The 14,967-nt window shown below is 50.5% G+C and overlaps 1 protein-coding gene across 1 annotated transcript in view; it reads right to left on the reverse strand.

The window, feature by feature from the left end:
- Positions 1 to 10,383, reverse strand: part of B4GALNT3 (beta-1,4-N-acetyl-galactosaminyl transferase 3) — a gene marked incomplete at its 5' end in the record, with an annotated part of 22,362 nt that extends 11,979 nt beyond the window's left edge. The window contains 6 exons of the mRNA XM_008936569.1: positions 157 to 224; positions 551 to 651; positions 1,486 to 1,576; positions 2,095 to 2,190; positions 9,644 to 9,721; positions 10,280 to 10,383. Coding sequence (XP_008934817.1) covers positions 157 to 224; positions 551 to 651; positions 1,486 to 1,576; positions 2,095 to 2,190; positions 9,644 to 9,721; positions 10,280 to 10,383 — 538 coding nt within the window. The remainder of the gene's footprint in view (positions 1 to 156; positions 225 to 550; positions 652 to 1,485; positions 1,577 to 2,094; positions 2,191 to 9,643; positions 9,722 to 10,279) is intronic.
- Positions 10,384 to 14,967: the final 4,584 nt, after the last annotated feature.

The following is a 14,967-nucleotide window of genomic DNA, read 5'->3' on the forward strand; positions in this document are numbered from 1 at the left end:
GCAGTAAATCAGCAAAGCCACTGGCACAGGTGTGGATGTGTCAGTTCAGCTTCAGCAATACCCCAGAGTAATCTCTTTGCATTGTTAAATTCTTCAGAACAAGTCCAGGTTCCTTGTCCTTGTGATTTCCCAGCCATGTTAGCTCTGCTCACTCACCTCACCATCTTTGACTGCTGGCTGTGAAATTTCCCAAACTCCCCTGGTGCCGTCCACTCCTTCCCCGTCTGTGAAGAGACAGAAAATGCTCTAGTTAAGATGAGTTTCTTCTCTGGTTACGCACTGGGAGTAATGAACGGGGAAAACAGAGCTACTCCTCCTGGTAAGTTGTGTGTGAGATCCATAACCTGTGGACAGATTTAAGGCCCTTAATCATGAGTGCAGGGGTTCAACAGAAGTGCCAATATGTATCTGGCTTAAAATATGTTGTGTCATACCCATCAGTATGTGGTGTCATCTGCAGCTGGGCAGGAAAAGAAACTTGGGTGGTCCAACAAAGTCCCACAGAAACATTAAAGCCTTGATGGAAGAGGCCATGCAGCATGCACTGTACCTTGCCTACACTGGCCAGCAGCTGGAGACCAGAGGTCTTGTCATCTGGACTCAGCCAGAACTCAGCATTGTCATCCGCAGCAATGGCAAACTGAAACTCCCCTGTCAAGAGATGGAGGGAGTAAGTATTGCCCTGGGATAAGGGCTTGTGCACAGAAGGGATTCCAATTCTCTACAGTGCTGTCTCCACCCTTTTTCCTGGTGAGACCATACCTTCCCTTTTGATATTACCACCTCCACCCTTCTGAACCTCTCTGAATTCTCTGCTGTGATTGGAAACAAAGCTTTACAGATGCAACTTGTCCACTATCCCTCCTGCATTGGCTTTGCTAAGAAGTCTGTGCAAAGTCTCCCCACTTCCCCTTTTGTTTCCAGAGCAAAATTTTGTGTGACAAGCCGTGTTTGGATGGAGGAACATGCACATGGAGCCACAAAGGAAGACACAAGTTCTGGTGAGAGTCTCATTGTTCTGCCAGGGATGGCAGTTGAGGGCCAGGGGACCATGAGGTGTGGGTGAGTGCTAGCAGGCTGCTCTGGGCAGAACATGCAGCTGGGCGATGCAGCTGTCAGCTGCTGTCAGAGGGTATTCATGCACCCAGGGAGCAGCAGGAAAGTAAATGATGTCATGTAGAGTCCTGTGTATGCAAGGGAGGGAGGAAAAGCTCGGGGATTGCTCGTGCCTATGTACACGCCATGAGGCTCTGCATTCACAACAACTATCTGTTTTCTTCTGTGATCTTCCATTCCATCCTATGGAGTTGGCAGATGTTTCACCCATGCCAGGGCCACGCGCAGTCATTCTCAGCTAGCTGGGGCCATGAGGGACCTGGTGTTGGGCTTGACAGGGTGAGGGCACCAGTGTTCAGCACCAGGAGGGGAGGAAAGGGCATGAGAGGAGAGACATGAGCAGCAGCACAGAAACTTCAGAGCCCTCACCATCAGTGAAAGGATGCAGGTAGCCAAATATCCGGAGCCCGTAGTTGGTCCACTTTGGGGACACAGCCAGCTTCTTCAGAGTAGTCCGCGTCTGGAGTGGGAGGAGAAAAAATAATAAAACTAATGAGATGTGGTAGGAGCCAGGAGGGGATGCAAAAAAACTTCTGGGACAAGTGAGTGGAGAGAATTATGATGTTTGCTCTGGTAGGAGGACGGGGCACAGTGTGTGATGGAGGCAGTGGAAAAGAGCAGGCCAGATAAGAGATAAACGTGAGTAAGTGCTGCTGCAGAGAGGGCACGGGAATGCCAGTGAGATGGTGGGAATGGGACACGGCATTCGCTAGCCACATGGAGGGACAGCAACAAATACAGGGCTCCTTCAATCTGTGTCCAAGGCCTGGCAGGCCAGCGTGGATAAAACGAGTCACCCTGGACAGCAGAAAAGTTGCTCCCATTGAACCCTTGTGAAAGCTTCCTGCTCTCCCAGTAGCAGGAGGACAGAGGAGATGATGGAGAGGGATAGGGATGGGACACAAAGGGAGCAGAGACAATCCAGCTGGGAAGCAGAGCTGGGAAGCATGGGACAGAGGATATTGAGGTCTTACTCACATGGGGGAAGAGGGGGAAGTGAAGGTTTTTCCTGAGCTGCTCAGTGGAGCTGCCGCACCAGTCTTCAAACACATGCAGATTGGCCTGGCCCTGGAACTGGGGAACAGAAGTGGGGCACCATGAATTGCTGCCTCCCTCTCCTGCGATCCTCCCTGGCATCCACCCCCCACCTTGCCATCCTTGGCCATGGCCCCTGACACTGGAGCACCTGTCAGAGCAAAGGAAGATGCCGCTGCTGCAAGGTGCTGTCTGCAAGAGACATGTATCCAGACTCCTGTTTCTCATCTGCTGAGGGTTTGGGGTTGGGCCAGGTGACAGTCTGAATGGCACCAGGGAACTGCAATAATGCCTGGGACAATTCCGTTAAGTGGCTGGGGTTCACTGCATTTTGCTCCATCAAGAAGGTTCTTAATCAGAGGGCTGTGCTCTGAGGCCACAGTGTGGGACATGCTGTATTGTGGCAACACCCCTCAACAATCCATCAAGTAGACTGTAGGTTCTTATGTCCTCCAAGAAGGTGTTTAGGGCTCCCCTGCCATTTTAGGGCTACGTTACTGACCCAAGGAAGATGAGATACCCTAGGGAAGGGAGATGGCAGATCCCCTTCTTGAAGTACACCTGCAAAGTAAAGCTCACAAAGACAAGGAGAGGGAGGCTCAGCAGGGTGGGAAGCAACAGAATAGGTGGGTCAATGAGGGATGTGGGCTCTTTGTGCCCACAGAGACACAAAAACACTGTGAGAGGTGGAGTGCCTTCCTGGACAGTGTAGGAAGATATGCAGCATGTCCCGGCTACCCAGCCAGCCCTGCTGGGAAAGGCTGTCCATGCCTGATGGAGACCTGAAGCACAGCTTGACTAGGAAAAACCTCCTGGCCTCTGTGGGATTTCAGCAATATGCTCCTCAAGGGATAGATTTTTCTTTTTATCAGAGCCATCCAAAAGGTAGGAGCTGGCTCCCAGCAAAGACTGAGCTCTCTGCCTGCAACCAGTGGGGCTGGACACTGAAACTCTCCGTGCAAGACCGGCATCCAACAGCAGAGAATAAATAAGCTGGAGACTGTAGAAGCTACCTTAGGTAAGGAAATGCTGAAGAAAGGAATAAGTTGCCTTGGGATGGGGGAGGTTTTGCCGCAGCTCTCTTGCCTATATAAGGGCTGTGCGAGCAGGGCTGAGGAAACTGCCTGAACAGCACCCAGATGTCTACAGATGGCAGCAAATTCTCAGTTTTCGCTGGGGAGTCTCTAGCAGAGCTGAAGCAGCATGATGGAGGAGAAGGGCCCAACCTCTCCGTGCACTCCTGGCAGAGAAACCCCTTCATGGAGTTATATTTCCCAGGGTAGCGGGTTGGGGTTTTGTTCTGTAATAAGCCGTGGCTTGAAGGAAGGACACAGAGCAGACTTGGCCTGGCACCAGCTCATGCAGTAATGCTCCTGCCGATCTGTGAGCTTTAGTCATGCACGTGAAAACCATCTCTGTGTGCCAAACAAAACACAAGCACAACCACTGTTGTTCTTGAGCAGTCTTCTGTCAGCCCTCTCACTGGTGTCTGCACTGCCAGGGCTTGGCTGATGTCTGCAAGCCCATGTTGTCCCCCACTACTATCTCCTCTTCTTTCCTCCTCTGCTGACCTCTCTCAGACTGGATTCTGCCCATCAGCTAAGAGGAAAGAGCAGCGAGACAAAGTGGATGTAATTCCCCAGAGTGATGCTGAGAGGAACTACACAGAGAGCTTGGGTCAATGAACACAGCCAAGAGAAACCTGCGACTCTGGAGGGACTTCTCATACAAATAAATCACCGCAAGCGTGACAAGCACTGAATTGGAACGTCATTGCTGAGCAGTCCCATGCCCCTTGGCCGAATCCAGGTTCACACCCAAGGGTCTTAAACTGCTTTCTCAGCCAAATCAAACAAAGACAATTGCTGTTTCTTGTGGAATGTGAAGTGAGGTGAAAAGGCTGGGCTCCCACAGTGAGTCACTGCCAGAAACCGAGTCTTAAGGCAGTCTGCTGCTAACCACAAGCGATGCTGACTTTACTTCTCAGAGAATAGTTTGTGCACTGCAGATAGCAGGCTCAGACCTCTATCAAATGTAGCACAACACTCCCACACTGTGGAGAGGCTGGCAATGCAGTCCCCTCCTGGAAAAGACGGACCTAGGGAATACTACTGAGGCTCAGGACTGCAATGGAGCTGGGGGGACTTTGGCATGGGGTTGTCCAAATGCCAAAATGTATATTTATGAAGGAAGTCCCAAAAGAGTTGGTAGACTTGCTCAAATACTTGGACCAGGCTCATTCTAATACAACACTTTACTGCAGAGTTTGGCAGTATTAGGGAGAGGGCAGCCTACTGAAAAAATAAAGCAGATACAACCGTAGTGGGTGCTTCATCAATGCCATAAGAGATGGTCCTTGAGATTCCTAGCCCAACATGCCTGCCTCCCAAGTCTTTATAAAAAGCCACTTGGGAGAGATTATAGCAGAAGCTTGTAAGATTGCTTCACTTTCCTGCGCTCACAGCTATTAGAAATAATTAACTAGTAAATAATGAGCATTTCTGGCATATGGTTTCAGAGTCTTTTCTAAAGCAACAGACTTCTTCCTCAACAACAACAGCCTAACTTACCCTCTGCTTCCTACGAAAGGGAAAAGAAGAACATTATTGACAGATAAGTGCTGGCTGCCTGAAGCACTGCCCTGGGACCGAAAATTGAGCTAGGCTTTAATCTTAGGACCCCACAAGTCACCAGTGCAGCAGCTGTTTTGAAACCCTATCACCTCTGTCCCTTCAGCTTAACTCATGGCTTCCCACTGCACAAAGCTGAGAAATTCCTCCACTTGCTATCTAGGTCTCCCCTCTGCACACAGTAAAAATCTCTTGCTTGGTGCTTTTGCAGATTGCAGCAGCAGATAAACAGCACCTTCACTCCTAGTTCATGCACACAGCTCCTGAGAAATGTTGACAGACTTTGTAAAACATGGTGTAGTGCTGTGGTCTAAACCCCAAGTCCTGAATCAAGGTTGACATAAGGATGATGCCCAAAACTAGGCATCAAACCATCAAACAAACTTTCCTCTTGTTTTTTTCTCATGACCTGGTCAACCTTGGGTGCAAACCGATTAGGAAGGTTTCTCCTGCTATTGGAGAATCCTCTGCTTGGTTGTGGGCATCATTCATATGTCAACCGTTATGCAGGGCTTGGGGTTTTAGACCCCAGCACTTCACGTGGCTACTGAATTTGTCTTCCCAGCTCGGAACTACCTGGCCCTTGTTTTCAAAGGGCAAGAAATTCAAGACCTAGTAAGCAACATGTTAAGTTCCCCTTCTTCTCTTAAAAACATCTGCTTTGAAAATTTTGGACGGACTGATTTGGCCAGAACCAGGAATAGAAGCCAAGATTCTGGGCTTGCAGTGGGAGCTAGTATTATGTGGTCTTTGCCTTCCTATTTAGAGGACTCCTCCTGCCCCTCAGCTCCCTCCTTGTACCAACCCCACCTCCCAGCTGCTTATCACCACCCTGCTGAAACAGTAGCATTGCCAAGAACCCAAGCTGGGATCTAAAACAGGCACAGGCTGTGCACCAAGGGCACTGTCAGCACAGCACGAGCATGCCCAGGAGCGTGCGTGCCAGAGCTGTTCTTCCCAAGGAGGCCTGGGCAGGCTGATACCATCTCCAGCACAATGCCAGGGCCACAGAGTGACCATGCTGCCCGACGGAGGGGACAGCTGAGCCTTAGAGCTGGGACGGGCCCTCGCTTTGGTGCTGAGGCAGCAGCCTGCGTGCCTCCGAGCGCAGGGGGGCCCCGCGCCCCAGCGCCGACCCTTCCCGATGGGCCTGCTGAATTAACCCCCACCTGCAGCCCTGCCCCTGTGTTCACAGACCGTGGTATTTCCGCTTCCTTCCAGCGAGGGACTCTAGATTATCAGCCCCTCCTAGGAAAACAGACTGTAAAGGAGGAGCGGGCACTCAGAGAGCACAGACCTCTCCCTCCCTAACCCGAACCCCACCGTGCCAAAACCACCCAGGGGGTGGCACCACACACCCAGAGGCTCCGGCCGAGCAAGCAGCCGCAGGGAAGAAAGGAGAAGCAGCGGCAGAGGCCAGGCAAGCGGCAAGGCCGCGCGGGTCACGGCAGCAGAGACGCGACCTGCTGCACTGTAACTGGAGCGGGACGAAGAAGAGAGTTCTTTCCTAATTAAATTCCAGGCTGCTTTGGGCACCACGGAGGGAAATCAGCTGCGTGTCTGCGTGCTGCCCAGGGAATGCACAGCGCCAGGGATGAGAAACGGGGCACAGAGAGGGCCTGAGCCAGGGAAGAAAGGGGACATTGTGCTACCAGCTGGAAACTCCTGAGTTTGTAAGACTCTTCTGTCTCCGCAGAGCGGCTGCGGCCCCTCCTCCTGCCTGGCCCAGCTCCCCGGACTGGGTGACATTCAGCAGCCAGCAGCTGGGCTTTGCTGCAAGCTCTGCTGTGCCGGGCACTTGTGGGAACCCATCAAGACGAGTTAGTAACAAAGCCCCCCTGTCCCACCGAGCCCTGACACCTGATGGGCACAAGTGGGCGAGGAAGGGACGTGGGCAGGGACAAAGCAAGCAGCAATAACTTTGTCTTTTAGTCCTCTAAGGAAAGGATGCTTCCTCTCAGGGCAGGTTTGGCAGCAGGAGGATGCCCTAGCACAATGCTCTGGTTTCGTGCAACACCCATGCACCTATACAGGTGTTGCCTGCAAGGAACTGTGCTCCTGGACACCCCTCACAGCTCCTTCCAGAGAAAAGGAAGCTCTGAGGCTGCGCAGATGTGAAGGGGGGTGAACACATTTTAAATTTCCCCCAGTGCCTGCCCAGATCTTTCTCCTCTCAGAGGTGAGCAGAGGCTTTTGTAGAGGTAAATGAGAACTATCGGGCTAACTGGATGCATTTCCAAAAATCCTGCCCCTGCACCTACAGCAGCGCCAAATGGTGACAGTCATTGTCCCGCAGTGCATGTTCACCCTGGAGATATCCAGGCACCTTTCTGAATTAATGATACAAAATGTCCCAAGTCTCCAGCCTGGGGAGGTGGTGGGTGATTCTGAGATATGGAAGACAGTGCTCTGGTGCCTGGAAGGGACAGTGAGGGTAGGGATGGTGTGCACAGGCATCCCAAGGAACCCAGGAGTGAAGCTGAACGCTGCTTCCCCCCATATGCATGATATAACTCCACTAGGAATCTCCTACGCATGCAATTTCCCACCACATTATCCAAGGCTGAAGACTTAAACTGCTGATTTCACCTCCTGAAACTGAAAAAGGAAAATAGAAACCTGTCCTTTTTTGGCCATACTGGTTGCCAGCTCACTGTGCAAGTCTGTTAACTACTTGTGTTTGTCAGGAATATATCTCTCTATTCCAACAAAGCCCAGCTCCCTGACCTGTGGGAGGCAACCTGCCACCCCTCTCCCCAGGAATCAGGCTACAGTTGAGTTCTTGGAGATGCTGCAAGGAAGGCACAATGAGATCATAGACCCTGGGTAATTAATTTGGGCAGAGTTACAAAAAACTTAATCCCTGGGCCAGGTGAAATTTCAGCTGGTGGTTGAGGACAGCAAGCAGCTCTACACAGAGCTGAGCCTGTGGATCCTTCTCAGTCTCCTGCAGCTGGTACTGGTGAACCACTGGTCTCTGTTTGCAGTCAGGATGGCCCTGCTGATCCTCTGAGCACACACAGTGCTGCAGCAAGGGCAGGAAATTTTGCCTTATAGAGACAAAGAGAAAGCTGATGAAGGAGGTGGGTGCTTCACAGGGGCAGCACTAGAGCCTAGCTGACAGGGGAGAACAGCAGGGTGTGTGAGTGGGGCAAGGCCACCCTAACTCAGTCTGGGATCTGTACACCATGGGACTCTAAAGTCTTCTTGTGACACATGTGCCGGACAGCACCTGACACACGGCATGGCTGGGACTTGGGCACTCACAAACTCCCAATGCAGCCGCTCTGAGCCAACAGCCCTGCTACCTGGCAGAGCTCCCCATCCCAACAGGGAGCCGTGCAGGACGAGGCAGGAGGCACGCAGCACCTTTCCAGGTGTGGGGCCATCCCAAAGAGCACATCTCAAGTCCTATCCCTTCCCCACAGCCAGGACACACCTCTTCACTCCTCTTCACTCACTCCCCCCTTGGCAGCACCACACAGAGGCGTCAGGTTTGCAGGCTGGTGGGTGCCCTGCTCAGTGCTGTGGCACACAAAGGTGTGAGATCACCCCACCGGCCAAGCAGAGGGTTTTGCAGATCAGCCCTGTGCTAAACACACACCTTCGCCCAAGCCACAGCGTGTACCCCACCAGCTACACTTCTGACTCAGTAAAGGCTCATTGCACACCACATCTGGCAGGTTTCAAGACTAACATGCTTTTGAGAAGTCACCAGAGAGGTCATCGGAGACATGGGGCAAAGCCTCAGAGAAGCTGGGGGATGCCACACAGAGCCAGTATCACCCAGTGCCATGGGAGGGGGGAGCTGCAAAAGCTTCGTGTGGTCCCTGTAGTGCAGCAGTGTCCTGGCCCTGATGTCCCCCTGGCTCTTGGCCAGCAGCCACTAATCTGGGAGGCAGCCCTGCCCGTAGGCTGCCTGCAAAGCACAGTGGCCAGCCAGCTGGAGGAAACCCCCAGGCTCCAGCTGGGACCAGCACCCACCAGAGCTGATGCAGCAGAACAGATCAATGGTCTGGTTCTGGGCAACAGTGGGCAACTGGTGCTGCCTGCTTCCAGGGAAGCCTGAGCTCATGCTGCCAGCACCTAACCTGCTCAGTGTGATGGACGGGGGGACGTGCTTTCCCTTGTGCCCTGAGCATAGGGACAGCAGCCTGCTCCCACCCTGCAGGAGTCACAGAGGTCCTTCTAATCTGTGGAGGTCTCTAAACACCTTGAGGAATTTAGTGAGCCGACTCCATTAGCTAAATGCCCCCTGGCTGGTGTCCCTCTCATTATCAGCAGGCTTCATTGCTCCCTTATCTGAAGAGGAATGGTGAGATAAGGGAACAGGGAGGAAAGAATGAACGAGGCATGAAGGATATTAAGGGAATATTTACCCCAGTCTTCAAGGGTCACCAGAGAAGGCCTCTGTTCATCAGAAGTGTCACTGAAGTGGAGAAATCTTTACCCATGACACACAGGGATTGGATAGCAAGCAAATGCCAGAGCCAGAGCAGAGCATGACACATCTGTGTACCACAGTCTTGTATTTGCTTGTTGAATCCTTGGCCTTGTGCAACCCCAGCCCAGAATAAACTTCACCTTTCAGGAAGGTAGTGGGCTCCCTGCTCTCATGGGACTGTGGGCGGGTGCCTGGTGCCTTGATGGCTGGTGGAAACACCAAATTATCAGGAATCTGAACAATCCTGTCTTTCCAGATGATTACTCAGGTCTGTAAGTGTCATAGCCAGGAGGGGTGATAGGGAATAGACTTCTAGTGAAGCAGATGAATTTCCAGACAGAGTCTCTGCTTCCCATCCTCACTGTGCAGGTCTCTAACTACAGCTCCCTCAGGCAAAACAATGGAGAAAGGCACCCACCTCCGGCATCCATGGGACAGGGTTGTCCACAGCTGCATAACTCGATTTATTCCTCCCACCTCTTTGCAGCTCTTGGTTCTGAAATATAAACAGAGAAAATTCAAAATAAAGTGATAAATGCCTTGGCACTGACACCTACACAAGAGGGCTCAAACACAAGAACATGTGAGAAAAAGGCAAGTTCCTAAGTTCCCTTTTCAAAGGAGAGGCCAGCTATCATGGTGGGGTGCAAGCACTCCCTGGCTGCTGCTTGGTGAGCTACTGAGCTCCTTGTTTTGAATGTGTCCAAGCAATAGTTCTTCTAACACTTCCTTCAGGCAACAGTACCAAGACGTGCTTCACTAGAGCTACAAACTGTCTTCTGATCTTTTGTTTCTGCTTCCATCGTGCTTAGTGCTACCTTCCTGTGCCACATACCCAGCCAGCCCCAGCCCTCCACTGCAGCTTAGTACACCTAAAATAACTTGATGGACTACAGTGGAGTCATTGTACATTCACACTGCTGAGAGTCAGCTCAGATTTTGTCCTGTGGCATGCTCTCTTTCCTGTGTGAAGAGAGAACTGTCTCCTGAGGCCAGCATCAGAAAAGAAGGTGTGCCCTTCTGAATGTTCAGAAGAGATCCCAAGCCTCCTCACCTGGTGTCTCAGCTTCTGTGGATAGTAAAACTGAACGCTTGGGCCCCCACCTGGGACATTTGTGTCTTCCAGAGCCTTAGCCAGCTCCCTCCAGCTTTCATACCCTGTACAGAGGAAAAAGAAAGAGATGTCAGGGTACAGGCTAAAAGAAGAAGCTGCAGCAGTTACCAAAATAAACTGGTCCTTTACAAAGCTAAGAGACCTCTAACACTCTGGGACAACCCAGCAGGAGACCAGGAGTTGTTCATATTACTCAAAGGTAGCAGGCTGACACTGAGACAGAAATTGCCTCTGTCTTCCTTAAAAGCTCTTCCTTCCTTCTTATTATATTTTTACATTAAATACTCATCACAGTTCTAAAAGACATGTCACAGATTTCACTAATTGCCACAGGACTGGGAACCTCTTTGGAGATCCCTCAGATAATCCCACTGGTCAAACTAAAGAACGTAATTTTTTTTTAACTAACAATCCCAAAGAAAAATAAGACAATATCCAGATTAATAGTTTAATCATCTAAAGAATATTACTCTGAATATGCATCTATGTGAATACTAAAAGTTTGCAATATTTTCTTGAAGAAAAGGACAGCAAAGAATGAACTTGATGGGACATTCAGCTTCCAAGCCAAAAATACTACCAGTGATCCATGTGGTTAAGGACATTGCTGTTTAAGTTAAAGCAGCTTCCAGGTTCAAAGCAACTTCATCTGACACCCTCTCCCCTCCCAGCTTGCTCAATCCAGGAGCCAGGATAAATTCTGGTTTACTTCTACGACTCCATTTGCCTCCTGGGCTGAGGATGGACAAAGATGAGCAGATGCAGCACAACTTCACAGACCTTTGTGACCGTAATCTGCATCACTAACGAGACAGTGCTGGTGAGCAGAGCTCATACCTCCTGGTAGCCCACACTATGTAGTTTTCAGCTCTGCTAAACATTTTGGCATTGAGTCAGCAAGTAACAAACTCTCCAGCAGCTCAGCTTTGTGCCTACACTGCACAATAGCTTAACTATGAAGAGTGCAAGTGCCAGAACCTTCCAGAGCTCCAGAGAGTGGAGTCAGGCTGTCCACCTATTTCCTTTAAAAATGGAAATCATCCTCAAAGCTCTAAGAGATCCAGAGAAGTTGGCTGCCTTGGTAGATAAAGAGAAACACCTCTCCAGCTTCAAGTCTAAGCACTGAGAGGAATGGCCTGAGCCCTCTCCTCTGCTCCTGTGGTGAGAAGTGGCAGGGATGTGCTCTGAGGGGACAGCACAGCTCACTGCTGAGGAAGCCAGCACAACCATCTTCATCCTGCCCACCCAGCCCAGCAGCACAGGAAACTCACTGTGGCTTAAGTAGGCAGGCTCCACCAGTTTGCTTTGGAAGGGACCATTTAACAAGCCACATGACTTAGATCAGCTCCAAAACATCTCTGAGCTATGTAGAGGCCCAGGCAAACACAAAACAAACCCAGGAATTAGAATTCACAAATGACCCTTTGACAGATTCCCCCTCCCTGGCTGTGCTAAACTCTTGGCTTGTTATTGCACCTAGAAACAGGGTTGCAAAAGTGTCTCCACTTGCTCCTGAATCTGGGAACTGTGGGGTCTGGCAGAGATGAAGAAAAAGCAAAGATATTGAAGCTGCCTCCTATGATGTGGTGAAAAAGAGGGACAATTAATGAGAAAAAGCGCAAGAAATGTGGAAAATGTTAAAGTAAGTAGACATGCAACTGAGAAACAAGACTAGGAGGCAACTATGGTATCCTGCTTTCCTGATGTGTTTGCTTAAGTGTGCAAGTTTCATTCAGGCCTTGTTACATGTAACAGCTACAAATTTCTGATCTAGGTCTTCCCATGCCCAGATTCTGCTCTGAAACTTTAAGTCTATGTCTACAAGTATAAACATCAATATTTATCTTGTGCAGAAGTTTTCAGTCAGACACTCTGGGTGAGTAATCTACTGATTAATGAAGCTAAGCCCACCTCCTTCTTCAGGGACTGACTGTCATAGGAAAGAAGGAGAAATTCCTGTGCCTTCACATACAATAACATACAACTGGTGGGATTCCACCTCACTCACAGAAACAAGGCAGGAACCACTGCTTCTGAGTGTCCTGCAGATGGACATACGGCTCGAGTTGCAATGGTGCTGAAACAGGCTTTGTTGTTCACATGAAATTCAGCACCCACTACTTCAAGGACTCATTGTACTAGTGAGAGAGGAGAGCACCCTTTTTTTTTCCCCAGAGGAGAGACCCAAAATGGTAAGACTGGCTATATCATAGAGGAACCAAGTAAAACCGGAATAAGAGTTAAGAAACAGCAACAAAAGTCAGTTTACTCCTGGAGATTCACCAGGTGAGGACACCAAGAGAAGCAGGTTTTCTTCTTTTGTGCAGAGCAGAAAGATTATGTAGTTTCATTGTTAAACTCAGGACTCCACTGCTCTTCAGGATAAGCTCAGGATGAAGCATCAGGAACCTGCCTCTTCTGGGAAAAGGATGCAGATCACCACAGGCAGCTGCTCTGGCTGCTCCACTGTGGTGGCTCCAGGGCTCGTCTGTGCTTCGGTTCCTGCGCACGGCTGGCATGGAGCCCACCTCACAGCAAACACAGAAGCCTGGCTGCACACAAGTGCCAACAGCTGACATTTCTCTGACCCCTGGAAAAGAGAAGAAAGGGGGGCAATTCTCTCTGTTGTACAAATATTTACCTAACTCTTACATCAGCCAAACACAGAAGAGACAAAAGAGCTAGGATTAATCTGGAAGCAGTGATTTCCTTGCTGGGTAATTTCTAATTTGGCAGGCTAATTCCCTAATGTGGTAGGAAACAATTTTCAGAAAAATAATAGGATAAATACATAAAGACTCCCCTCAGAGGAAGTTCTAGGAGCTCTAGTTCCTTCTCAAAAGATTGGCTTTTCCCGAGGGATCTCCATGGGGGACACCCTGGGAGAAGGAGAAGGACCAGGCTTTGCCCATGCTTTCCTCACTAGGAGGAGAGACAGAGCTACAGAAATGCAATATCACTCCTCCAGCTTCCTGCAGTCAGAAGACCTGCCAAGAACAACTGCTGAGGCCTTCTCCCCAGCACAGGCTACAGGATTCAAGACGTTGTCTTGCAGTATCCCCTCCTGAGTGACAGCTGGAGAGCAGAGCCCCGTGGCTATGTCCACTGCACTTTCTCAAGAACACTTGAGCCAGGTGGTCTACCACAGGTTCAGCCCATCCTCAAGCTCTCCATGAGCACTGCTCAGCAGCTCAGCTGGCTGGAGCACTTTCTTGATAGCTATTTAAAGTCGACAAGAATATGCCCGGAAAAAAGCAGTAGGCAGCAACTAAAATGCCTCAGCAAACACCTCAGTATTACTAAGAGGGAATGGCAGAACTATCAGCATTGATGGTTTTGCTCCAGCCCCTCTACAAAACTGGTTCTGGTTAGGATAGGAAAAGGCAAAAACCTGTAAAGGCAGAAATCAAAGGGTTGGGAAGAACTTGTCCCACAGCCAGGTGAATAGCTGAAGATGCTGGGCCAGGCTTTGTCGCCATTAGCTGGTCAGACATATGCACCAGCCAGTTCCTGGCCTTCCTCTCTTCTGGGCATCATTTCCCAAAGCACAGCAATTGTTTTCCAAGGCTGCTTTTTCATCCCAAACACCTCCAAGGAAGGCAAGTCCGATGCAGGCACAGCTTGCCAGAAGCAGCAGCCAGCCTTGCTGCCACATACTCCTTTTCCTTGGCATCAGGACCAGCCTCCCCATGGCCACCAGGGATGATTCGCCAAAAATCCATCCCAGAGGAAAGAAAGGTACGTAGCTTTCTGCTGGGCCAGCTTGCCCAACTGAGTTGGCTGCAGGCCACGCAAGCACCACAGCAGACCCCAGGGAGGGGGATGCCACTGCAGCTGAGGTAGAGCAGCATCCACGCTTCCAGCAACCTGCAGCTTTACTGACCCTGGCAGGACATCAGACCTGCCCCTTCACCATCCCCACCTGTGACGGCACAGCCGGCACCAGACCATGGTGGATTGGGAGATTTTCTACAATTTTGTGCAAAGAGGTACTTGATGAGCAAAACCATGTTCTTAAAGGCACTGTGGAGAGGCAGAAGGGCAGACATTCATGGCAATGACTGGGGGGTTGTGCAGAGTGCCCCCAGACTTTGTTTTTCATCCTCGCTCCAACCTCCAGGACTTTTTCCCTATGTCTACAACCAGACACTTGGTCAACCACTTTTCTACAAGAAGAGATGCACCTTTCTTTCTACTTTTGTGCACCAGTGGTCAAAGGTTCAAGACTCACAGGGATCAGCCACCACCCAGAAGCATGAAGAGAAAAGGGGTCCTTTTTCTCCCTGTTCCCATCAGGCAGGCTGGCAGCTGCCTGCTGCAGATCCAAATGCCCACCAGGACTGAGGCTCAGCTGCCCCGCTGGAATTGAGATAGGAAACCTTCAGGACTTGAATTTGCTTCTGGAAATAGAGGCAGATAGACACAAAGACAAGGAAAAGAGGCTGAAGAGGAGGCTGAGACATTTTCTGCCTCCTAGAGCAGAAACCCTCACAAGAGGCAGCCAGTCTGGAGCCAGTAGCTTGCAGAGCCAGCAGACCAACTGTTAAGGAACAGAAAAGCTGTAATAAGAGGAAATAAGATGAAGATGTCTCTTGCTTTGGGTCCAGTCAGGGCCCAGGGCCATGTCT

Source organism: Merops nubicus, unplaced genomic scaffold (assembly GCF_000691845.1).
Source record: "Merops nubicus isolate BGI_N331 unplaced genomic scaffold, ASM69184v1 scaffold12423, whole genome shotgun sequence".
NCBI classification, from domain to species: Eukaryota; Metazoa; Chordata; class Aves; order Coraciiformes; family Meropidae; genus Merops; species Merops nubicus.